Source organism: Apteryx rowi, unplaced genomic scaffold (genome assembly GCF_003343035.1).
Source record: "Apteryx rowi isolate R43461 unplaced genomic scaffold, aptRow1 scaffold_15, whole genome shotgun sequence".
NCBI lineage: Eukaryota > Metazoa > Chordata > Aves > Apterygiformes > Apterygidae > Apteryx > Apteryx rowi.
This window is the reverse complement of record NW_020447752.1, coordinates 4,910,887-4,937,115: the sequence shown is the minus strand read 5'-3', so window position 1 is coordinate 4,937,115 and position 26,229 is coordinate 4,910,887. Positions and strand designations below refer to the sequence as shown.

The following is a 26,229-nucleotide window of genomic DNA, read 5'->3' as shown; positions in this document are numbered from 1 at the left end:
TCCGCCATGCTGCCGCCGCGCCGCGCCACACCGCGCCGGCGGAAGCGCGTGCCGCCGGGGGCGGGGCGTGCCGCCGATGGGGTGGGGCGTGCCGCCGATGGGCGGGGCCTCGCGACCCCACCGCCCCCGCGCTGCGTCGGGCGAAAAAAGCGGTATTTTGCGGCAGGAAGCGGCGGGCGCCGCGGCGGGTACAGACGGGCTGACACGGAGGTGTTATAAAAATGTACACTTTATTACACCTTCAGGTAGGATACATCACTAGTCCTTACAATCCTACTGGATCAAGTACAAATGCTTATGTTCATAAGTTATTTACAGGTAGACTTCCTAACACACTCCCGGGAGAGAGACACATTGAAAGGAGGAAAAAAAAGTGATTTTTATCTTCATCAACTGACCTAAACAAGAAACAATTGCCTCTTTCGACACCAAATCGGACCAGCACGACGATGCAGGCAGCAGCGCTCCCGCGGCTGCCGCTGTTCCCTCACACACGACTTCCATGCACATAATAAGAGCTAAACACTTAAAAGTAAAACTGGGGCTAACTAAGCAATGTTTTTGGATGAGCAACAACATACTGTACACAGTGTCAGTTATCTGTTACCATTGCATTCACTTTGCATTTTCAACTACTCCATTGCCAACATTATTAGCTTTTCTGCTAGTAATGAGGTTTAGGTAATGGCACAAGACAGTGGTTCAGCAGGGTCAGGAGAATATTTGTTCATGCACAAAGTTAAAAAAACAACAATGCCCCCCATATTTGCAGACCTGAGGGTCCGAGAAAAATACAATGCAGGAGAAAAGAGGTATAAAATTAAAAAGAGAAACAAAATCAGGAACTCTGCCTGACCCAATGTTACATTCGTGATCTTAACAGAACGGGGCGTCTATCCTACTTAAAACAGAGGACTTAACCGAGTATTCTTTCTTGTTTAAGCCATCTGGATTGCTGGATACCTAGAGGTGTGTACATATAGCAATAAGAACAAAAGATATGTTTTCCTTGCCTGTAAATAGGCTCCCCTCCTAAAATAGTAAAAAGATCACAGAATGAAAAAATAATTTTAAAACCACTTCAGAAAAGGAATGTTATAAACTTGTCTGAATTTTACATGTCATGCAGTTTTATGGCCAAAGTAAAACAAATCCATTCAAGCCACCAAGAGCTTTTTGATTACTCACTCTGCTGTTTGCAAACAGAGTTTGCTTTTCAGCAATTTTATGCAAGAAAAGTAAAGAAAATCCCCACAGTTCTATGCAGCTTTTTGCTTGGATTTTTTTTTCCATAACAATAAGGCAAACTGATTTGGAGGAAGAGGCCATGCTCTATTCACATCCAAAATACCCACCTGAAGATACATTCATCATTAGCTTTAGTAAAAGAATAGTACAAAAGTTAGATCTTATTCTTTACACAATTGAAGAATTAGTCTTAGATTTAATTTCACTATTCTCCCCTTCCCCCAGCCCCCCACCCGCCAAGCTGAAAGCAGAGTAGAAAGTACTGAACATTTAAACATGTTGCAAGAGCAGAATGAAACTGAGAGATTAAACTTCATCTGTTTGAGATTTTCCTTTATGGAAGTCCCATGAGAAACAGCTATGGACCATTTGTTTAGCTGTATCTACTGAACAATTCTTTTACAAAAAATGGGCTACACTTTAATACACATCTACTATCAACACAGTATTTACTCAGTTCATGCCTAAAATATCCATTATCTTAAAGTGAAATATGAGAATGAGCGCACAGGTTGGGTGCTTCAGTAAACTGTACACAAAACTACTAACAAACATTTTAAAAGACTTACAAAAATGGAGAATGAAACATTTTTTTTTCCTTTTAATTACATATACTTACAGGTTTTCACATTTATTGGCTAAACTTTTCAGGGAGCACTTCAAATATAAATTAGTTCCTCCAGAGGTATTTACCTCAAGCGAGAACAACATGCAGCTTTTATAGATGGAAAATACTTTGCTATATTAGCCACACTTGGTTCTTTGAATGGCTTCACCATGGATATTGAACACTAATCCAAATTATAGCAAAGAACTGCATATTCCCACAGGCAGTTTATGGTATGCTAACCTAGATGAATTGTACTGACATTTACGGCATATCACCATTTTACTTTTGAGTAGCTGGGCAGAATTTAAATGTAAGTAATGTTTGCTTTATCTGGTTTGAATGAGCACAGAGAACACTGGCAGAATGTATCTTGTACAGATTTTGAGTGTTAAACAGTTGCTAACATGCTGAAGTTTTGTGAGAGTTTCCATGTTTAAATGTTCACCAGCAAAATCCTTCTGTTAAAAAAAATAAAGGTGATTTGTCTTCATTTGGATGTTTGAAGAAGCTTCTCACTTTGCCATGGCTTAACAAACAAGAAATGCTGTATTTCCCTGCTTATTGCGTTTTAATCACTAGTTCAACTTGGTTTAGTAGGTGCCTTTAATCTGACAGTAGGCGTCCTCATTTGTACTTTTGCTTGCTGATTTTGGGCTTCAGACGTTGCTGGTGTCTGTGCAGGATTCTGTACACCTGGAGCCTGAATCTGGGGAGATGCTGTTGTCACAACTTGCTGTTGAATCAGTTTCTGCTGGACGACTTGAGCAGTAGCAGTTGTTGCAGGAATCACTTGAACCTGCTGCTGACCTGCTGTTGTCTGAGAAAGCGTCACAGTTTGGGGTTGAGCTTGAACCTAGACATTAGGATGACAAGGCAATTACAAAAGGATAGCTGGCATTAAACAGTGTTCATAAAATTTCTGCACTACAGAAGCGCATCTTATTTGTATGGGAGTTTGTTCTCTTGACTGACAAGCATCCCAGACAAAGCAGAAAGATGTCTGTTGAAAAATAATCTAAGGGCTTTTACTGACTAGAGGGGAGAACTCAACTTGGGATGACTGACGAGGTTTCTACTCCCTGCTGTCTCCCTTGCCCTTGCAGCAGTCACATCTGAGGTGCTTATCAGTCAATTTAGAGCACTTTATCATCATTATAAGATAAACAGTCACAGATTTTGTTCTGCCTTAAAAAACTGCACTGTAAACTGTGAGAGATTAAAAGCTGATTGGCTCAGATTTCTGTGCACTGCGGGCAATAGCTCCATCAACCATCCAAAGTTAAATCATTCCTGCCAATCAATAACATAACAAGAGTCATGCCTACTGCTAATGGTCTGAAAGACATTGTTTTAAACAGTTAAATGAGCTTCCAGGCAGTTAGTTGAAGGGACACCGAACTGTCTCATCCTTCTCTTGCCCTAGCCCCATCTAGTACCACACCACATTCAGAGCAGATACTCTACCATTCTGACTTTTGTGAAGCACTTGACACAGCTTTGGGAACTGGAACAAAGCAATTTGTAACCCTCTTTTTGTCCCAATTTTTGTAAAAGAATTCACTCAGTTGACATTCATTAGTTCACATTAGTTCAATTCTTTGCTATGTGACTATACATCACAAAAAAATTTTTTTTTTAATTTTCAGCTCCAGAAAAATACTAAAAAGCTGTTTTCAACTTATCTAGAGTGACAAACAAACATTGCTCTAGCTAGTAAATTTTTACAGACTAGAGGATATACAGCAGCTGACTCAGTAATCACATGATTCATTTTTACAGGAGGGAAAGATACTTGCTACATTCTCCAAAATTACTGCATATGGTACATATAAGGAAAAAAATATATATATTCCCAAATAAACGAGCTTGCTATAAGGATCATGCCTCTAGTGCCATATTTGTCATGAGCAAGACCTACCTGTTGGGAAACTGAAACCATCTGTTGAATGTTGGCAACAGTAGCCTGTTGCTGGACCACTTGTGGAAGTTTTGCAACCTTTAGTGACATGAAATAAAGAAAGATGTAGTCAAAATAAAAAATGGCTAATAGCAACAACACACCATACCATCAAAACTGTTACTAAGTTTCCAAAGTCCAGTTCATGGTAAGCTGCAGGTTGTCATTTTCAGTAATACCATACTTTTGTAAAAAAACAAAACAACAAAAAACAAAAAAACCCTTTTAGATTAGTGTTTTGAGGAACTTAAGTAGGATGGGAAGAGTCACATTTTCACTCTTAATTAAACTGCAGTGTTAACTGCAACATACTTTCATTTCCTCCACTAACTATATAAAATTAAAGGAAGCACAGAAATTCTAATGGCCTACTTTATCTTAGATATACTTCTGAAAGAGTAAGGTTTCCAATTCCTAATTCCTTTACTTGTCCCTTGGTTAGACTGATCTGGTTGTGCAGAAAAGAAGACAGCTGTCAGGAGGCAGCAGCAGAAAATGGGAAGAACTCTGGCTGAATGTTCCCTACTAAATACAGTTGGAATACACTACTTAATAAAAAAGAGTGACATAATTTACTTCTTTCAAAGAGGAAAGGAGAACTTACAGGTCAGATGGTTCCTCTGACCTGCTAACAAGGTTGCAAATTCAGCATCAATGAATTTTATTATAAAGCCAATTTATACAAACATATAACTAGAATTAGTAAGAGCAGGGGCTAAAATGCTAAGTCACCTGTCATCTTTACTATTCTCCAGTCATGGCAGAGGTTAAAGGTGTAAACCTGTGTTACCTGTACCTGAATCTGGGCCTGCACTTGTTGGGTTCCACCTGGTTTCTGGGTTTGGGAAATAGGAGTTGTCAAGAACTGTGTTTTAATGGCAGGCTGTGTAGTATAAGTTACTTTCTGTTGCTGTGATGTCTGCTGTTGGGCTTGGACTGTAACTTGTTGAGCATTTATCTGCAGAAGAGGAAAAAAAGCATTGCTGTCTACAACATTTATATATATTTAAAGAATAGGTATGTAACTGATTAAATTAATTATATTTAGTTACTGAAACAAAATCCTCTCAAGCTTAATAGTAGTAAAATGAGTACTGGGAGAAAGCTTTCATGCATTTATACAAGCACTCTGAATCATTTAAAGCATTTACTGAAAAGGTTCTCACACACACACACACTTCATGCAGGAATACACCTCTGAAAAACCTATAACCTACAACAAAACCACACTGATGGCTGATTGATAGCAAAGTCCATGAAAAGATGACATTTCAAGAAAAAGCATATTTTGCATGGTGTATATCATAAAAGGTGAAAATCTTTGGGAATTTTCCATATTTGGCTATATTAGAAGAGCATAAAGAGAATCCTAATCTTTGCTACTTAAAACGGAAAACAAACAGAACAGTTTGTGGCATGAAAAATCAAACCAAACAATAGTCTTATTGGAAAAATTATTAAGCACCTGACAACACACATGAAGAAACTGTTCTCTGTACGAGAACCAATCTCTTCAGGTATACTTACAATCCACCCACAGAAATGTTAACTGACTGTCTAGGAGCGTCGTAATTCAGAACTGAAGCGTTACAACTACAGAAGCATTACAAAGCTCAAAGAAAGAGCAGACAGTAAATACCTTTTGCTGCACAGTAGCTTGACCCTGTGCAACCTGAGGCTGGATAGCTTTCTGTTGCTGTGCTGCTTGATGATGCTTAAGTTTTAGAAGCTGCTGGACATGCAGTGGCTGTGCAACTACTGTCTGGCCTCCTGAAAATTACAAAAATAATTAGAAATGTTAAGAGCCTTCATTTTACTGCTTCATCCCAATAACCACAGCTTGCAAGCACAGACTGTGTTTTTTATAGACTTACACATCTGCATAGCTCTTAGCACCAATAAGCCACTGATTTTAACAGGAATAAGATATATGATTTTGAGAATGGAGTAAAAACATTCTTTCATCTAAGGGCATAAGTATGCTAAATTGTGTTCTAACTGTAACAGCTACAGGAAAAATTCTGTTCATACTACAGGAGATAGTCCTGAAATAAATACAAGTTTTCGTATCTCCATTTTAAATTTAAAAGAAGTGATGAAATTACTATGGCTTTATTTTAAAAACTGTATCTGATTGCCTTCTCTTATGCACAGATTTAAATTTAAAAGAAAAGGGATTTTAAATTATACTATGTTTTAGCAAGTCTCTCTACCTACCTGCTGCCTTCTGTGGCTGCCCAATAGCAACACTAATTCCTGCGACAGTAACAGGGAGTGTGGTGACTCCCGCAGATGACACAACAGCAGCTGGAACAGACACCACTGGAGGCTTTGCCAAAGCAACCTGTGCTGCTTGTGGAGTTTGGGCCTGGATCTGTCCTTGCGCTTGGAGCTGGGAAGCAGGAACACGAGTCTAAGCAGTAAGGAATGAAGATTATTGTACTGGCAAAAAAATATTTGCTGCATATAACAGGTTGTTTTAAAACGATAGTTGTAAATGTTTCTGAATATAATTTCTCCTTTATACTAACACCAGCTGACATTGTGTCTAAAGTGTAGGTGCACTTAAAAGCTATTTGTGTTAGTTGTATCTTTTGTACTGCATAAGTAAAGGGCATTTGTGTACACAAATGACCAGCATCCAGCTCATTTAAATCAGCAAAGAGAATTAGGTATTTAAGACCATTTCTCAAAGTCAAAAACAACTTACAAGACGAGCAACTTGCAGGTTTGTCACAGTAGTGCCTGTGAGAACTGCGCCAGGCCGAGGTGCTGTAACAGCAGTGAGTTGTTGAGTTTGCTGTTGCTGTTGCACTTGTACTTGTGCTGTTTGTTGTTGGGCCCCTTGCTGTGTCTGCTGTGCTGCCTGCTGCTGAGGAAGCTGTAGTTTCTGCTTCTGCAACTTGATCAGCTGCTCCTGCAAAAATAAAACACTTTCGTTGTTTCCAATTTTTTATATAACTACCAGAATAGGAACAGAGATGAAGCTGCAGCTTTCAAGGAGAAGCATTCTATGCCAGACTTTAATTAGGAGCAAAGAGCTAAGAATGCAGCTCCTTTATACAGTGGGTCGCAATGCTTTATATCCTGACTTACTGCAATAGTGGTACTACTTGAAATGGCTACTGGGCTCCCTGAGTTCATGAAATTGTAGAAGGATCAAATTTAAGGAAGAACTGCCTTTCATTCTAGTCCAAGAAAACGGGTTACAATAAACATCATTAATGATGCTTGCAGTAACAGTGAGAGTAACATCCCATGTTACTTCAGGAACGTTTCCTCACCTGTGACAATTTCCCTACAGTTTTTATTTGAGCTGGAGACTGGGCTTGTGCCTGAGCTTGAATCTGTGGCACTTGCACCTGAGCAGCCTGCTGCTGCTGTTGCCTGAGAAGCTGGAAGTGCGCAGGGGTGATTGTTTTGCCAGAGATCTGGACTGTTGGCGTAGCTGTGAATAAAGAGAAAAAAAAAAAGGTTCTGAAGGAAGAATTTCAACATTCAATTTAATTCACTGATTTCAATTGAAAAGCTGAGTTGTTAAATGCATATTTTTCTGCTCCAGCACCGTTTGTGGTCTGACTACAAATAAGAACACATTAGCATAAACATGATGAAAAAGCAGAGTAAATAATAAATTATATATTCCTTTCTTCATAATGGTTTTTAGTTGAGGCAGTCAATTCCAACACTGTACTGCTAGTTTATTAATAATCATTTTTTTAATTGTAATGCCTGCAGACCAAGCAATTCTCTACTGCAACACTTTATCCAGAAATACTCACTGGAGAAAAATGTAATTTGAGCAGCAACAAAAAGCAAGTTAAAAATTGTAGCATTGTTTAATAGTGCTGCCAGCAATTACAGACTTTCAATATCATGGCTGGTCAAGTGGTGGTCAAGTAAACTATAAGAATTCTGAGGCTTTTACAGACCCTAGGGAAAAAAAAAAACCCTAAACGCCTGGTTATTACCTGGTGTGACCTGAGTCACCAAAGATCTTGCCTGGGTCTGCACTGGTGTTAAGTTTGTAGTTACTACTGCGGATGCTGTCACTGATGTTACCGCACGAACCCCCTGGGTAGATGCTATCGTCACCAGCTCGGTGGAAGCAGCAGGCGCTGCTGCAGTTCGCTGCTGGGTATGTACCACTTGTGCAGTTGCGGTGCCTCCCGAAGTCTGAAGAGGAACAAAGTCATTATTGCTCACAGTTTTCACACCTCACATAAAACTACAGAATCTTCTGGAAACAGACTGTACAGTTTTAGAAACAAATACAAAAAATAAAGCAAAGTAGGCCCAAATCTTTCTAACATGCCTATCTGGTCGGATATGTATCATAATCAGCTTCTTGTTAAATCTTTTTCAAACAGGCTGATCACCAAGACCTTAACCACACTACAGAAATTTGATTTTACTACCTTTCATATTTTTATCTTCTACAGTCTTATACCCTTAAAATAATAATAAAGATCATAATTAACAAAGCACAGAACAATTATAGGCTGGAAATGACAATGACATGATCCATTTTCTATGACAGCACTCGTTTATGAACCATTTTTAGCAGCACTATCAGTTAGGTACTATGCTCTGATAAGCTGTCACAGAGCGTTCTGATTTTTTTGGCAGGGAAGAGGGGTTGCATACAGAATCACAAGAAGCACATGAAGTTGGCAAGGAACAAAGTTTCTGATAACATGGAAAGCTAATGCAGAAAACAGATATGCTGATACAACTTGCAACCAAAATCAGACCAGGGACACAACTAGCATTGCAATCTACTCACAGTCAGTGTTCCGGGTATAACAGGTGAAGCCAGGCGTTTATTGATGGGCTGAAAGGTAGCAGCAGGGACTCCAGCAACTGTATTCACTATGACATTTCCACTCACTGTAGCTGAAAACAACCCAAGATTAAACATGAGATTTTAAAAAATAAAAATCTGAATGTCCTCTCATCTCCAATGCCCAATTATAAAGTCTTCTTACCAGTCTGTATACTTGTCCCAGTAACTGCTGTTTTGATTGTGCCCGCCTATTTAGAAGACAATTGAGGTAACCGTTCAGAAAACAATAAAAAAAATGAACATAGCTCTTATGCTTCTGTGCTGTTTAACGCAATGCTCTTTGCCAGAAGTGAGAATTTAAAAAAAATACAATAAAATGCATAGATACTTCTATTATTGCTCAATCATTTTACTTAATACAATTTATGTATGTGTTAGGGGTGTGCCACACAAACAAGCAATTGGAGAGCAGCTGAATGGTAAATTTAATATCATTTGACATCCTCTATAACAAAATAAGGGAGTAATATGTTACTCTGGCACACTGCAGGTAACAGCTCACACACAAACATCACTGAGTAGTTGACACATAGTGACACTTGTGGGTCATAGCCCTTTCTCTCTCTCTTTAATAACTGCTGTACTCTAGACCTTCAACAAGCAAATTAAGATCACCACTGCCTGCACACATTAGCATGCAAATAGGGTGGGCTCTAAAAATACAAGCCTCAGACCTGGCATCAAATTCATTAAAACAGATTCTAGGCTTAAAGAAGCCATGAAAATTTTGCATATCTGCACTAATGCATCCTACAGTGGTTGCATTAGGACCTACAATGGTTGTAACATTCCACTTCCCCAGCAAAGTTTAATTTACTCAACCTTTGTTTTTAGCTACTTTAGCAAAATCTTTTAGCAAAATTATTTTATGCTGTTAGCCACTAAAACCATACCCAAAAGTCTCTTTATCCTCCAAGTTCTCTGGATAAACATTTTTTATTTACTGTGTAAATGTATTTGCTCAGACTTCAATTAATGTCTAAACTTAATGGGATATAAAACCTTTGCAAAGGACATGGCTTTTTTTCACTCTTGAATGCCAAGGTCTACGGCAATCACGATATGAACACAGTCTTAATAAATGAGCAAAAAAAGATACCTGGCATATTCAAAACAGAAAAACAGTTTTTGTTTCACTATACCAACCTAAAATTCTCACCTTCCGAGCAAAAAAATCCCATGCAAATATGATACACAAAGAAGAACTGAAATTACTATATCAGAGGCACCACGCCTTCCCTTTCTTACCAATACTGCTGTGTTGGCCACAGTAGTTACCGCAGTCTGTACTACCGCTTGCGGCTGCTGAACTACCTGTGCCTGAGCCTGTGGCTGAGGCTGGGCTTGTGCTTGCTGTACGGCTGGTTGCTGAGCTTGCTGCTGGCCAGCTTGTTGCTGCTGAGGTTGAGGGCCTGTCTGTTGCTGTGCCCTCTGCTGTTCAGCCAAAGCCTAGGAAATCAAAGTGTGAGCTTCACAGTCTTCAAAACAGTGCACAAAACAATTAGGATGTATTTTTTTTTTTAAAAAAAAAGCTTTCATTCTAAGCATGTATTATATATGTGCATGCAGATAGAGCATACAAATCTGACTTCACTGTAGCTTTCTAACTCCAAGTTACACGGTCTAACTAATTTCAAACTACAAGTTGCGCACTCATGGTTTTATGGCTTAGAACATAACACAAGCAAGTGAATTTACCATCAACAAGCCAGGAAAAGTATCTTCTGAATAATAAAAGAAAGGAGAATACAAAGCAGGCAAGAATAAAACAAGGGTGGAAGGGTTTTTGTTTGTTTGTTTGTTTTTTAATGTATTTTTCAAAAAGGTGCTGGTAACTAAAAAATATGAACCTGACATACAGGCCCAGGGAAAGGTCCTGCTTCAAGACTGGATATTCAAACCCTACTATGCATGCAACTTGCACCTGCCCGTGACACCTACTGTACCAGCAAACTTCTCCCAGACGTCAGCTTTTCTCATACTTCCTCTACCTCTTGTCTAGTTGTTTAATTACTGCAGTTATACATATAGCTGACTGTACCTTTTTCTCTTTTGCAATACGTTCTGCTCGGAGGGATGCAACTTGAATCGGAGGAAGTGGTTTATCATAGTTGATTCCACTACAAACAATGATAAGAAAACAAAGCATGCAATATTTTAGAAATAAAAACTGAAAGTTAAAAAAAACCACTTTTTATTTAATCTGTAACTCCTTTAAGACAGAGTGCCCACCTTTCTGCAAGCACAGATGCATGCTTTGGATTCTTCTGGAAAGGATTCATGCCAAGTCTGAAATTGAGCAAAACTGTATTACTAGAGACAGAAAAACCTTAAAAACAACATTTAATTTCACATGTTTTAGAAGATTACACTGCAGTTTTGGTGAGGTTTTCATGGTATTCCCATCAGTACTGGAGCCTGCATACAGATAAACATTTTAAGGAAGACTTAGAGTAAATATTAAATGAATATAGTAAAAGTTACTGTAGGAATATACATAGAACAGAATGTGCTACTAAACGACATTAACATCAGAATGTTTGCAATTCAGGCAAATGGAAAGTATAGTTTATAAAGTAGATGAAAAAAAAAACCCAATCACAAATGAGTGCCTTTTTGCTCTTAATCACACAAAAGAAATTAATGCCATGAGTAAAAGTTAACCCAGATCCATGAAATACAATGGTGTTCCAATGACACAAGGCCAGGACACAAGGAAAGAGTTCAAGAGCAGAGAAAGAAAACAGTAGTTTGAAACAGAATGTGAAATAACGGCTGGTTGTGAGAGCAATTCAAAACACAGTATCTTGAAGATCTGTGGAAACAGGGAGTTTGGATGATCCCAGTTAAACTTACAGAGGTTTGATAGGTGGACTTCTTTTCCCTGCAATCATTTTCATCATCTCAAAATGATTAGTATAAAGTTGCGTGTGGGTGGCACCCTCATCTTGAGCATATATCTGATTGGTGCGAAGGGGGCGACTGTTTTTAGTCTAAAAATGAAAACAAACCAACTTTTAATTGTGAACACACCCACACTGCATTTTGTCTATGTATAAACACATGGTGCGCTTGTAGATTATTTAAAAACGTACTCCAACATATCTATCACAGACTGGTTTCTGCCTCGTGTCACTGATAACTTACTGTTACACAAAACTCTATGGGAAATATATAAAGAAAAAGCAAAATAAGGAGCAGTTCTCACGGTCACACTGGCATCAGCACTTGGGGACATACAAAATGGCAAACTCTAATTTGAAAAAGAATCTTTGCTTTAGTTTAGATTTTGCAAGCTTAATTCAATACCCAAACCAAGAGCCCATTAGTTTATAGTTATGCATAGCGCACACATAGTATAATAAAACCATCACTGCACTGCTCTCCTAACAAAGCTATGTTAACATCCAGCACACCATGCCATTCTAATATTTGGCTTCTCCTAAGCAGCAACTGCCAGTCAGGGACAAACCTGCTTATTAGTCAGAGAATGGGACTATGGTCAGAAGTTCTAGACTCTACACCCAGTTCTATCACTAAATTGCTGTATAGTTTGGAAGAAGTTGTTTATAATCACTGAATTTATTTTTGTTTCTGTAGCATATTATCCCCATTTACAAAGAGGTGCTTCAAGCATTAAATTCATTATATATTTATAATCCACTTAGATCCTATCATGAAATACATTCTTACAGATCTTAAGTATCATCATAATAATCAGGGTAAGTTACATGGTGGTTGTTAGATGGAAAAATACCCACTACAGTTTAAGTGAAATCACAAACTTCTTGGATGATTTAAAATTTATCTATCAAATCCAAAAGCTGAAGTCTGGTGTCAATCCACTGTATCAACAAAGAAAGGAAAAATAAATTTGGAATTTTAATTGATGCTTCAGAACTCAAGTAACACTCAACATGGATCTCATATGAATTATCTGCCCACCTCCATTGCTGCTAAATACCACAGTGTCTAGATTTGATTTTGAAAGAATACCAATGCACACCTTATAAATACTTTTTGTCTTCTTTTTAGGATTAGCTTCGTACATTAGCTGTAAAATAAGAAGGAAAGTTAGATGATCTTTTGTGGAAGATTTTGTTCAGGTGCTTTTTCTTTTCAAAGAAATCACATAAAATAAGTGGAAATCCTGATGAGGATAATTTTATAAACTTTTAAAAGTTATTTATTTACACTGTTGAAACATTTAACAAAAACAAGTGTTTACAGAGATAAGGAAAAAACTCTACAAACTTAAGGTATAAAAGACGCATCATTTCTATGTAAACTCACCTTTCCTTCTTCCCTTGGAATAATGACATTTTCGTATCTGTTTCGGCATTGTTTTGGTGAGCGATAGACTCTGCTGCACGAGTTAACAACATCACTAACAAGGTCCCAATTGGGAGTGTGTGCTGGTGATACAACGGCAAGATTTAAAGGAAGCTCCAGTAGCTGCTTCACTGCCTAGAAGAGATAAAGGTACAAAAACTTCAGATGACAAACCATTCCAATCTTCCAAACCTACCCTTATCTGCATGCATCCATACACCATTACTACAATGACACAAATAGCTTGCAGCTCAGGCCGTGGGTTCACCTATGTTCACAAAGAATAAGTAAGCGTAAAATGCTGTTATGCAGACTAATGTGCAACAAAACACTTGGGGATCGGTATAAGAGGGGCATAGAGCTGCCATTCAAGTGTTGCCCAAACATGGGCAGAACTTTAGTTGCATTACCCAATGTCCAAACACCACAACTAATGTAGGACATAACAGGAAGTGGTCCCTAGAACAAAACTAGGACATATTCGTGCATTACGTAGTTTAAGTTTTAATTTATCCTTAAAGGAACACAAGTGATACACAATCTGCTTCAAATTATGTTAGCAAAATGGCAAACTAGCCATCAGAAATTAGAAATGACCTTGAAGAGACGATGTGCAGAAAGAGCCATTTCTGAAATTAGAAGCTAAAATACAATACATTAAAAAAGCAGAAAGCGCAGGTATCGTCTAACCTGCAGAAGTGCCCAGTCTTCACTGATCAACCACTCAGGATTATCCTGTCCAGCCTCAGCAGCTGGTTTGACAAGAGTCGGCAAAGGCTTTGCAAACTGTGTCTGTTGTTTCAACAAGATGTTTTTCTTCTGCTCTTTGCCCTCTCGTCTCATTTTCAACATTCCTGGAGTTGCTCGGTCAAAAAGTGAACGAGGAGGAATAACTGTTTCTCCATGACGTTGCTTCTTCTTCCTACCTGCAGCTACGATTAAAAAAAAGACATTCTTAGCAAATGGTTACTACCTTTCTTTGATTTTCTGCTATTTGTAACAGCAAACTACTCTTTAAACTATCTAAAAATGTATAGAGTATTCTGCACTGCTTCTTAAAAGCACACTGTCCGTAACAAAACATAACAGCCAGAGCCTTTGTAAAGCAATACCAAACCTGTCCTAATTCACACAGCAGAACATTTGTTTTTTAAAACTGTCCTTTTTGAAGCAAAAATACCCACGTCTAAATAGCAAGACTCACTATAAGAACTGGGGTTTCCTGTGATTATATTGCTTTAAGACCACCATGAGACAAGAATTTTTATCTCTTCAAATCTGCCCCATTTGATTTTCTCAAGGCCAGACATACAGTCACAAGGAAAAAATCATGATTTCTTACCAACAGACCTCATAACAGTTTTGAACAAATATTTACCAGATGGATCTGTTTTGTGTCGTTTACGTTCCTTCCGGACATACACTGGTGGCAACTTTGATTCTGGAATTGGGGTGGTATCATACATCAGGCACATAACAGAATCAATATAGATATCGTTGTCATCTTGAGGTGGAGTGGGGGGAGTCCAAAGCTATACAGAACGTAATTTGTAGTTAGTGCAATGTATTAGCTAATCATTGATCTTTATTTCTCAAAAAATAAAAAGCCTATTTTGACCGCCTGGTGTTTCTTTTACGTACTGGCATTATTTCAGTTTGTCCATCTGGACCTTCGTAGACATATTCCTACAAAACAAAAAGAGAATACAATTCAAATGATCTGACTGAACCCTGAAGGAAAAGGTATTCTCAGAATAACCAAGAAGAAATACAAAAATGATCAGGAGTTACTTTGTTGTATGCATCCTCCCGAGTGTAGGTGAGAAGTTCTTCTTCATCCTCCCAAAGCATTTTTTGCTCCTTTTCCTTTAACACCTTCATATGCTGAACTTCCCATGCTTTCTTTGCAGCTTTCAGTTCCACCTAGGTGAAAGCCAGGCTCATTATAAACTTTATGCAGTAATAGACACTGGATTAAAAGTTGTCGATTTGTATTTTCATGGACAAATTCCTTAAACTTTGATATTTTCAGGCACAGAAAACTTAAAGCAATTTCTTAACAGATGCCTTTCATAATCACTTAATAAGAGATTTTTTTCCATCACTGTGAGGATCTTTAAACCTTCAAAATAATACAAACTCAGAATTTGAGTTAAACAACAAAGACAACCAGAACATAACTCCACAAATGGATACCTGTGCTTAACTTTACTCAAACGAGCAGCCTCACTGAAATTAATGAAAATTTTCCCTGCTATCAACAACAACAGACAGTTGCTGAGCTGTGCTGAAGAATGTTATTCCTATTTTACAAATAAGAATTAAGAACTCGCACCTCCTTAAAACAAGAGAATCACAAGAAGACAAGTTCCCTGTAAGGCATTCTGGTGCTCCATAAGTATACTAAGCAAGGTAAGTACACCCAGAAGTGCCTACAACAAACCCAATGTCTTTGGAGGAACTTCCACTTCACATTGAAAATATAACTCTGCTAGTACGTACTGTGATAGAACAACATGGAATAGAGAGATTTGTTGTTTTACCTCATTCAACCTTGGCTCATTCTCATCAACAGAAACGTGGAAGAGCTCTAAATAATTCAAAGCATACTTCTCAATTGGAGTAAGCTGAGAGAACACATTAAGGAAAAACAAGTTAGTATTGCAGAAAAAAAGAAAGAAAGATTAACTGAAGGAGAGTGCTTTAAAGCTCTCCTTGAAACTAATCTTCCTTTCTACTGGCTTAACAACTTAAGTCAGTAGGAGATTTCCCATCATTTTATTGAGGGCAGTATCAAATCCATAGAAAATAAAGCTTCTTTAAGGCAAGACTGCAAAGAAATTGAGATATTTGAACTAAACATTACTTTTTAGCCAAATATTCATGGAAAGGCATGGTACCTGATCCACAACAGCAACTAATTCCTGCAACTGTGAGGGCTCTTCAATGTATTTTGTCTCGCAGAGCTCTGAGATTAAAGGTTCAATGCTTGACTCGGGTCCTATTTCCTGTACCTGATCATTTGACTCTTCATCCTCTTGTTCAATACTGTTGAGGGCCTTTCAAAAACACGTATTTTAAAAATAATGAAAGCTTCAAAAAATGTGGAAAGAAAGCCAAAGAGAAGTTCACTAAAGTCCAACACAAATGTCTGCAATAAATCTCTGCTGAGGCAGGAGAAACAGTCCCCAAGAAAGTATACTATTCAACAGTGTGCTTTTGTAATTTTTTGGTAAGAAAAATGAAAAAAAACCCATCAAACTAACAGAAAACATTGATAAAATTTACCCAAATAAAAAAGATAAGGCAGCTGTTTAATGAAAACGTCACACTGCTGTATCTTCTCCCCTCCTCACTAACATATGTGTTAATTAATTACCTCTATGAATGGTCTTGCAACTTTAGGTGAAATGTTTTCTGCTGGAGATGGCTCTTGAGGAAGTACTACAAATTCTTCTGCTTTCACTCTAAATCCAGAATCCTCCATGGGAGAATGAACCTCAAACAACTCCTGAATTGTTTGCTTGGTAATTAGAAGAAGAAAAGAGAAGTATGTTCAGTTTTCAGGACAATTCTGTTTTTTGGGTTTATTTATTTATTTTACTTGAATTAACTTAGGTTCATGTGAACTTACAAACTATATACTGATTAAAGAAAAAATAAACCTCTATCTATTATATCTGGAAAATTGTCCATTGTCTGTTCTGTAATTTTCTCTTGTAGGACTATATAGAATAGAATATAGAATAAAGTGCTAACAGATAATTTACAATGAAGTCAGATATACATGCTTTACTCTCTGGCACTGCCATACCAGCAGTGGCAGAAGAGGATGGACTAGCTTCATCAGTGCAGTCACAGTCATCCGCACCTTTAGACCAGCAATGGAGAGCCTAGGTCACCAAATTTTGTATCTCACATTTTTAAAGTTGTTGAAACTTTTATGCTTGCAAGCTCTGCAGAATTCTGTAGCCAGACAGAAGTCAGAATACATTAAGTCACAAGGGTGATGCCTATGCATCACTGTGCAAGCAACAGAGCATTAGCAGATAGCGCCACATTTTCTCAAATACTATCTAACACCTAAATTAAAGCAATGATGAAATCTAACATGCTTATCTATCAAATCCTAGTCCAAACACATTTCTAGTAAACTCTTATCAAACACTCCAACACAGGTGTTTGAACATATTTTGAGTATTAACTTACCTGTGTTAAAAAGGCCATTGAATAGTCATTTCCCTGAGCAGCTACTTCTCTGATCAAATCCTTTGTGCTATTTTTCAAAAGCTTCTCTTCTACAGAATTACCACTGACAAGCCTAAAAAAAAATTAGAAAACCTGACAAGCCATTTTCAAAATAGCTTTCAGAAACCAAAAGAGAAATTGCCCTCAGAGAATAATATTGAATTTGTAAATGTGGTGGTTTGGGGGTTTGGGGGTTTGTTAGGGTTTTTTTTTTTTAATTCTAGTATAGGCAGAAAAAACCGCCACATACTACCACCTCCATTTTAAAGAACTAACCTTACATTAAAGTACATTAAGGAAAAGTCATTGATCTACAAGCGTTACCTGTATATATGGATGTCTTTACATCTCCCAATTCTGTCACACCACTCCTGAGCCTTTGCATCCATCACTGGGTTTAGATCGTTGTCATAGAACACAACAGTGTCTGCCTCAACAAGGTTGACTCCAGTGGAACGACTGTGAGAGGAAAGGATGGCACAGAAAATGCGCTTGTCTCTGTTGAAACTTTTCATCAGCTCCTACACAAAGGCAATAAAAGCAGGCAGTAAATAAAACCATACACCAAAATAAATTCATCATAGCCTAATAAAAAGAAGACAAATAAAAAAATCAGTGTTTCAAAATGAGTAAGAAACAAGGCATATTTCCTTACCCATGCTATAGTGTAGAGAGCACTTACTGCTGTATGTGGACAACTGTTAGTGCAAACTTACCTGCCGTTGTTCATGGTTAGCATATTCGTCAATCCTCACAAACGTGAGGAAATGGAAATTCAGGAACAACTCCAGTATGTCCAACATCAAAATCATCTGTGACAAAATCAGCACACGGCGCCCTTCAGATTTCAACTTTTGAAGCAAGATAGCAAGAGCTTCTAATTTTCCTGTATTTTAAACAAGAAAAACAATAATGGTTACCTGCTGCGGGACAGCAAATGACCAAAATATTACCACCAAATGTCCTCCTTTACCTGAGTCATACTGCACCAGCCGGAGGTCAGGGAACTGTAACAAGTGTGGAGTTGTAATCTGTTGCAACTGATGCAAGTGTGGAGCTGCCTTCTGCTTAAGATTGTGCTTAAGGACTTTCAACCTGTGACTGTACGAAGGGGGAGGATTTGCTACATACAAACACGGGGGAGCAGCAACTGCAGCTGGCAATACAAAGAGAGCCCTGTGAAAAGCATAAAAGCAAACACCAGGTTAGGAAACAACATACAAAATGATCTCTGTGGCAATAATCTTCAGCATGTCAACATGGTAACTTCACTCTGCTGTCTAAACACCCTAGATACCCTTTGTTAACGTTACAGGTTGCTGAATATCTTCAAAGCATTGGTGTTTTCTCTCTCTTTTTTTCCTACCAGCTTTGATGATAGCTTCTGTTAAGCTGTTTGCATTGTGACCACTGTATTCAGTGATGGAGCTCAAACACAAAAACAACAATCATACCAGACTTACTAAAAACTATTCAAAAAAAGTTCTTCTACTTGCATTGTATGTTCCCAAGGTACTGCAGTGATTTGCTCTGCACACAATCCATTAAATGCCAGCTTTAGCTACACTAGCTTCTGCCTAAGTCTCTGTTCCTTAATTCTTGCTGGCTGGATCCAAGCCTTCAGAGGTACCTAGTCAAAAGTAAATTCAAAGCCTGGGCATGCAAGCTGAAGCACGATCAGCTGAATTTGGACCTGAATTAGAAATAAGGCACTGAATATTGCTATCACAAATACCTTAAAATTAAAAAAAATCTTTATTTTAATGTTCATATTACACATCATTTATTGTTAAATAAATCAATCTAAAGCCTTGTTCCTGTTCATTGGCTTGTTTGGTTTTGAGCTGTTTTGAAAAGAGCTATTTAGGAAGTAACTAAATGTGGTAAAGGCCTATGAGGCAGTCACACATTACCTGTTAACAACATCCTTTAAAGATTCTTGTTGCTGAACCAAAGTCAGGATCAGTTCTTGCAACGGATCACTTGGGCCTCTGGAGGCACTTGAAGAAAGGCAACAGTTCACAAAGCCAGCCCACCTCCAACTGTTATCTTCACAGGAACACAGCTGAGGGAGCTTCCTTTCACCAGTCAAAGAACAAACACTCAACAAGTCTCTGCCATACACCGGGGCTTTCGAACAACGGCGTTCATTGCCAGAAAATATTCTGTCCAGACGCTCCTTCAGAAGCCGGTTCTTTTCTTCATATGTTTCCTTTGCCAAAAAAAAAATATTTGCTGCTTATAACACTTAGGAGTTTGAATTTCTTTAGAATGAAGCTATCAGGATGAGAGTCACGTGTGTTTTATATCACCACCATCCATGCTAGATCATAACGACTATTTGGATCCAAACACAAGATAAATTTTGTATAAAATTTGAGGATTACATTTAAATCCAATGCATATTAAATAAAAGGTCAATTTCATTTAAATTTAACATCTTATCAGTTTTAATAAAGTACATTTTCATAGTTTTGCAAAAACAAAATTCATCATTTATATTTGGGGCATTTCAAATAATGCATTAATATTGATAAGGTGCAGTTTCTTGTACAATTTAATATATATTTGATGTTTCCCAACATTTATGGGCTTATCAAGTAACTTTTTTAAAAAAGTCATTAAGATTAGAAATCTATAACATTTCCCCAATTGCCTTTGTGTTAGAAACATATGGAAAATTTGATGATTCCCTTATTCATGCATTACTACATAATTATGATATAGCCCAGTTATAAAATTCTGTCTCCCATCACAGCACAAGCAGTCTGTTGGCTGCTGTGGAGTTTATAAACCAAAATTTAAATTCAGTATGGATTATAAATGAAAACGCATCAGACTTGTCAACCTGAAACACTTGACAAAATTTAGTTCTACCTATACTATAATCATCAAAGCTACTAATTAATTCCAACTTTGTGAGCTATAGCTTCCAACTATCATACGGACATAGTATCAACCCTGAAAAGTTGTGTTTACCCAGGAAAAGTAAGTGAAGTACCTGTGATTGTCCATGTGTAGAGACCGGTTTTAATGCTGCTCCCATGTCACCAGCTGACAAATTAGTAACTGCAGTTCTACCTGGAATACAAACTGAGGATAAACCTAGTGTTTATATATTTTTTTGAAGATAGTTTTCATTATTGTTTTTAATAAGTAGACATTTCATAGCTACACTAAGTCATCAGTGCAGACAAGCTCTCAGTCTAAACGGCCTTTAGGTATTGCAAATTTGTACTTATCTATATGTCAAGCATCTGACAGATACTAACACCAACTTTCACAAAGATCCAAGAAAGATCAAAACATAAAAACAATGGAATTTTACTTTTCTTTTCACAAAGATCTGTTGCATCCACAATTTAGTCAGAATGGCATGTATAATACAATAGATACTAACATTTAAAAATAATACGCTAAACCAGAAATAGGTTGTTCTGACTTTTCTTAATTAAATCATATTAATAAGATCTTTCAGGGAAAATACTGATTCAGTACACCTAAAAAAAAAAAAATCAAGAAACTATATAATATGACAGAATCTCAAAGGAGCATTTTTGTAAATTAATTGCTAGCAAATGTTTTCCCCGACAGCTAACTGAATAAGAATATTATGAGAACATTACACACAAGTAAACTATTCTAAACTGCAGTAACACCCTTCATGTAGTGGCTGACAACAGACACTGTGTAGCGGTTACTTTCCTGATAAAATATAGAGGTTTCTATCTCAGCCAGACGCATTGCTCATCAGCACTGGTTATTTGTTATAGAAAAGCAGCACAACCTTCTACTACTCAGCGTGAAACTGTATTTAGTAGTGAATCAATATACTGACAAAGAATTGCATTCAAGTTAACTAGCAGGCACTAAATTTTATATTAAGAATAACAGACTCCGAGAAGCAAGCAGAGGTTAGAGCTTTGCCTTTCCAAATTTTTATTACAGACAAACAAGCTAATATCAGTATCCGGCATAAATCTGATTTTACTACATAGCTACATGTGAGCTCAGCAATTATGGTTTCCAATCACCCATAGAAACGGAATTTATTTGGCATTTAAGCAAAATTCAGGAAGTATTTTCAATACGCTTTACATCTTCCTTCAAAGATGAATGGCAATTTTTTTTTTCATTTTACACTTGAAAACAGCATTTTTGCTACTATTACTTTTTAATGAAGCACTCTTTTTACCATTGTAAAAGTAATAAGATGCGTGGGTTTGTTTTTGTAGAAGTCTTACATCCTGAATTATCAATTTTTGTTGTAAATTGTAGCCATATTAGGAGTACCTGTAATGTCACTGGAGGATGAAGCATTGAGCCACAGATCTTCCAAACTATGACAGAAATTATTTACCATCCCACAGCTGGGAGACTGTTGAAGTTTTCTCTCCCTTCTTATGATGTGATGTTTACTCTTCAGAAAGTCAAATATGAACTTCAAGGGCACATTTAATACATCAAAAAGAAGCAGTAACAGGCTGTTTTGAGGGACTGGTTGGTATCCAGAGACAATTGCAGCAGATGGCTGTTTCCAGTGAACAAAATCCTGGCATTGCATTTGTCATCATTTAGCAATCTGCTGTTTTGCTATAAATGCATCCTAGATAGCAATATCTCTATTGTTTTTTGATCAGCATCTTGGTTGTGTTTTTAAGCAAGGAACTGAACACATTTGCAGCAAGGCACCAACCAGCTCAAGCACTATTTACAGAGGGAAAGGGAAAACAGTAACTTGACTAGATAGAGAAGCAAAGAAAATTAGATAATAGCAAAATCAATGTGGAAAAACAGAAAAAATTGCTGGACATTCCTTGTCAGTATAAAAAATAATCACCTAGATCTTTCTTTGAAAGAAGTAACAAAATATTTCAAACTCACTTCTTCCCATAAAAATCTGACCTAAGACAGAACTAGTAAAGAGAAATTCTGAATAATTAATAAGGCTTCAAGTTCTCCCAGGTTTGGGCTAAAAATTTATCCAAAACTCCAGTACAGATTACTCGCAAATCACTAGTCAGAAGGAATGAGATTTCTCTCATAGTATACCTGCTTGTGAACTCAGCTTTCAGAATTGCTATCTGTAACAATTTGGAATATACATCAATGTGATTTTAGTAGTTAAACATGTATTTAGAGACATTTCTTCAGGCTAGAAAACCTACCTTGCTGTGTCACTGATGTGGAAGTTGGCACACCTGCTTGATGCTGGTTTCCTAAAGCATTCAGAGCATTCTGAACAGTTCCAGCCTGGGAGACTGTCTGCATGACAACTGGACCCTGAGGTCTCAAATACTGCTGACCTGGTGCTGAAACAATTTGAAGAACACTTCCTGCAATGGAGGAGTTAAAAAAAGAAATTAGACTGAATAGAGTGGAAAAGAATCAATAGTGTTCTCTAGCAAAAGACACTACTGGAACAATCAAGCTTATTGTATATCTGATCCAAAGCAACTAAACACAGATTACCACTCATACAAGGCAAAAGGCGACAAGGAACCTAGGCAGCTGTTCTCTCTACAAAGTATTACCAATAGGTCATTACTTCTCCAAACTATGTTAAATTTTCTTAGATGAGTCCATTATACCAATCTGATTTAAAGTTTCCTAATCTCTGATAGAAGGAAAACACCTAAGTCTTCATAGTTACAGAGGAGTTTCACCTTATCAGGATATCATTCTAAATCTAGGTATTTTACATGGAATTTGAACAAAATCCAATCAACTAAAAAAATCCTCACTTAACATTCCCCCCATTTACTTTGTTGGCCAAAACTGAAGCTGCTTCTTCCACAGAGAATCAAGTTTTCCAGGTTCTTTTGAATTTGGCAACACACGTAACACCAAGAGGAGTAATTTGAGAGCAAAAAATATTGTAGGTGGAACATTCAGGTGATGGTAATATCTGGATCAAAATACAGAGGTACACTGATCTTACAGCATTATCTTTAACGTTTCAGAACAAACTAAGAATGTCCTCAGTTTTGTCTATCTCTGCTCATCAAATAGTTTATCTAAAATAACACCTCAGTTTATTTTAACTGCGTGGCATACATGTGGGTGCATATTCAGTAATAAAATACTGAAATACAATATACAAAAATAAAATAACTATATCGTTCATGCATTTGACATGCATTTATTTTTCAAGTGAGAACTACCTCCTTATACCTGTCTCACACAGAAAACAGAGCAGAACAGTACAAGCAGTGGGGGAAAAAAATCTCCTCAAAGTTAAGTTACCAAAAACTGAGCATTCTAAGCACTGGAAAACTCCCTGGTTTGAATTAAATACCTTGTAACTGCAGGGGCTGCCCTGCAGTGAGCTGGCGAAGTTGACTATGTGACAAAGTAAACTTGTTCCCTTGAAACTGCAGTGTTACAGGAGTCTCTGGCTGAGCGATTCTGCCTTGTGCTCCTGCTATAGAAGCCAGCTGGGCTATTTTTACTACCTCACCACCTGTTAAGGAGGGAAACAAGCATTAAAAACACAAAGGGGGGGGGTGTTGTTCAATATTCACAAATCTAAGGTTTGGTTAGTAAACTGGTGCTGAAGCGCCTTCCATGCATAATTATACTTAGTGCATCAAAAGTGTCATATAAAAGTTAAGCAGGTATTGTTTTCTATATTTGTTGGACAAACTGGAAAAAAGCTGATTGTTTAAAAGCTAAGAACATCAACACTTTAGAAGTTATAACTTCATTTTCATTAGCAGAAAAGGTTAAGAGCTACCTGAAAACTCATGTGACACTTTGTAACAGAACAAATAAAGACACTAAAGTGATTTTCACTGCCTTTTCAAGAGCATCAAGAAAAGTTTAAGGAAGAGACAAAAATATTCACACATACAGCAATATAAATACACATTTAAAATAGTCTGAAGATTAAAATTTGCTGATGAAGCATGATTTATATTAAGCGATCTGCACTTAGACAAACCAAAAAGCTTTAAAGGGACAAGGATCAAGCTTTTTGTGATTTAAATGCAGAAAGGTTAGAGGCATTTAGCACTAACTATTATGATATTGAGGAAATATTGGCATGAAAATTTAGCTTTTGTAAAGGCAGTGCATTACCCCAGAGATAAAATTAATACATCAGTGCTCAGTATTCTATATACATGCTAATAGGCAGTGCACATACAACCTTAAAGCAAAGCCTCATTGCTTTTCTCTGCCTAACAGTAGCGACTTTCCTCTCTGCGAGAGGCCTTTAGCAGATGGATTAGTGTTTAATATGAAAGGAATAATTAGGATAGAGCTAAAACATTTGGTCGGAAGGAAGTCTCGCCAGCAGAAGAAACATGCAGAAATAGGAGATTAAGTTGACACCACTAATGTATGTCCACAGCAATTCTATTGTTTCTTATCCAATTTTCGATTTTCCTTGGTCATAAGCAACGTAGTGAACAAGGCTAATCAGAAGAGTGAAAAAAAAACAACGATTCTGTACACATTTTAGGGTGCCTAGTAACTTAACCTCATTGTAGTAAAAAGGTGGGAGAAACCTTGAAAGGGGAGGCCACTTACTAGGCAACCGTGCCTGGGCCTGAGAGGTGAGTACCAGCCTCTGAGGCAGCACACTCTGTTGGATGGTGTGCGAGGGGGGCTGGGGCTGGGGCTGGCCCAGCTGGGAGGCCTGCGCGGTGGTCTGACCCCGCTGCTTCGCAGGATTGGCAGTGCTAGTTGCTGTGGTGAAGGTCGCTGCTGGCGGGTGTCTTGGAGCACTGGTGGAGGCCTGAGTTGTCTGAAACTGTGCTGCTGCCGCTGCAATCAATAAGGTTTGTTTGTGCAAGCTGTTAGAGGTTTTAACTCCACTGTTTTAAACAACCTGCATTAAAGAGAAACCTTCCGAGAGGATATTAAAATGGCTACAGGAATGGCTTTTCCTTACAGACTGGGATTTTTATCCATACCTATTACTCCATCCTATTTTTACAACATTATATATTTGGTAAGTATTGTTTAAAGGCTAAATACATACACAAAAGCACTGTAAATTCCCATGTTTGACAGAACATTACACATGATCTGGGTTTAAATACCAACTGTCCCATATTTATTCCATACATTATTAGTTAGGTTACACAAAGCTTAGTTTTGCATTATACTGGCAGATCAAACTGTACAAACTAGTGGGGAAATGTACTGGCAATTAGTTTGTTGGTATTTTTAAGCCATTAGTATTCTAGACCATTAGGCTAGAGGGAAAAAGAGAGTTCTATTAACAGACTAACTTGTATCAGTGTATTTAGAGGTTTATGTAATCAACATAGCATTAACTCTCTTACCTTGATTGGAAGAAACTGTAGCTATGGGTGATCTTCCTCGTACTTGTCCCTGCTGAGTTACTGTTGCTGTGGTCACTGTGCGTTGTACTTGAGTGCTTGGAAAAACTACCGTCCGGCCCTCAGGTTTCTGACCATACTGAACTGGTTGAAACAACCTGAAAAGAATAAGAAGGTCAAAGCCTATACAAAGATCACAATTTGGCTTTTAAAATTAAACTCTGTCAGCAAGTGGAAAGTATAAACTTCTCCCTGGTGAAGTTTATAGTCTATCAATTCTAGTCCATCAATCAAAAATCTGTCAATGTTTTTTTAATAGAATACATCTCAGGCTATCACACTTACATCTTCATAAAGTAATCAAGCCTACAGCTTCACTGAATCTTTTAAGAACAGCTATATCAGGAAAATACAGTTGGCTTCACTCACCAAACTTCAAGAGCAGTAACAATACTAAAAAAAAAAAAAATTGCAACACCCTTGTAAAGCCTATATCCAAGAAACCAACGACCAAAACCAGGCTCTTTTAAGACCTCGAAAGAACTTCCAGCTGATCATACCAGATGCTAATCTCTTGCTGACAGATGGCTGATAAAGTTGGCAAGACTCACTTCGGAAAACTTAACATATGAAAATGCCACAAAATCAGTTTGCTAAGCTCCAGAAAGAAAACACTTACTGCAATGCATCCAGTTAA

At 37.6% G+C, this 26,229-nt stretch overlaps 1 protein-coding gene across 15 annotated transcripts in view; it reads right to left on the bottom strand.

Moving 5' to 3' along the window:
- Nucleotides 1–211: 211 nt before the first annotated feature.
- EP400 (E1A binding protein p400) overlaps nucleotides 212–26,229 on the bottom strand; it is a 50,473-nt gene continuing 24,455 nt past the window's right edge. For 2 of the 15 annotated variants that reach the window (XM_026058738.1, XM_026058747.1), the window contains 33 exons: nucleotides 25,536–25,690; nucleotides 24,775–25,011; nucleotides 23,540–23,704; nucleotides 22,410–22,577; nucleotides 20,243–20,346; nucleotides 19,155–19,453; nucleotides 18,215–18,417; nucleotides 17,958–18,127; nucleotides 17,566–17,762; nucleotides 17,203–17,314; nucleotides 16,373–16,516; nucleotides 15,894–16,052; nucleotides 15,537–15,620; nucleotides 14,785–14,916; nucleotides 14,635–14,679; nucleotides 14,372–14,525; nucleotides 13,684–13,925; nucleotides 12,955–13,128; nucleotides 12,668–12,715; nucleotides 11,518–11,654; nucleotides 10,894–10,950; nucleotides 10,703–10,781; nucleotides 9,910–10,110; nucleotides 8,804–8,849; nucleotides 8,602–8,711; nucleotides 7,787–7,991; nucleotides 7,100–7,263; nucleotides 6,526–6,732; nucleotides 6,033–6,228; nucleotides 5,455–5,585; nucleotides 4,606–4,773; nucleotides 3,777–3,854; nucleotides 212–2,711 (listed from right to left, as the gene is read on the bottom strand). In XM_026058738.1, coding sequence (XP_025914523.1) covers nucleotides 2,439–2,711; nucleotides 3,777–3,854; nucleotides 4,606–4,773; nucleotides 5,455–5,585; nucleotides 6,033–6,228; nucleotides 6,526–6,732; nucleotides 7,100–7,263; nucleotides 7,787–7,991; nucleotides 8,602–8,711; nucleotides 8,804–8,849; nucleotides 9,910–10,110; nucleotides 10,703–10,781; nucleotides 10,894–10,950; nucleotides 11,518–11,654; nucleotides 12,668–12,715; nucleotides 12,955–13,128; nucleotides 13,684–13,925; nucleotides 14,372–14,525; nucleotides 14,635–14,679; nucleotides 14,785–14,916; nucleotides 15,537–15,620; nucleotides 15,894–16,052; nucleotides 16,373–16,516; nucleotides 17,203–17,314; nucleotides 17,566–17,762; nucleotides 17,958–18,127; nucleotides 18,215–18,417; nucleotides 19,155–19,453; nucleotides 20,243–20,346; nucleotides 22,410–22,577; nucleotides 23,540–23,704; nucleotides 24,775–25,011; nucleotides 25,536–25,690 — 5,044 coding nt within the window. In that variant the 3' untranslated portion in view covers nucleotides 212–2,438. Of the gene's footprint in view, nucleotides 2,712–3,776; nucleotides 3,855–4,605; nucleotides 4,774–5,454; nucleotides 5,586–6,032; nucleotides 6,229–6,525; nucleotides 6,733–7,099; nucleotides 7,264–7,786; nucleotides 7,992–8,601; nucleotides 8,712–8,803; nucleotides 8,850–9,909; nucleotides 10,140–10,702; nucleotides 10,782–10,893; nucleotides 10,951–11,517; nucleotides 11,655–12,667; nucleotides 12,716–12,954; nucleotides 13,129–13,683; nucleotides 13,926–14,371; nucleotides 14,526–14,634; nucleotides 14,680–14,784; nucleotides 14,917–15,536; nucleotides 15,621–15,893; nucleotides 16,053–16,372; nucleotides 16,517–17,202; nucleotides 17,315–17,565; nucleotides 17,763–17,957; nucleotides 18,128–18,214; nucleotides 18,418–19,154; nucleotides 19,454–20,242; nucleotides 20,347–22,409; nucleotides 22,578–23,539; nucleotides 23,705–24,774; nucleotides 25,012–25,535; nucleotides 25,691–26,229 lie in introns of those variants that run through there. The other 13 variants (XM_026058743.1, XM_026058741.1, XM_026058739.1 and 10 more) reach the window with 13 other exon arrangements.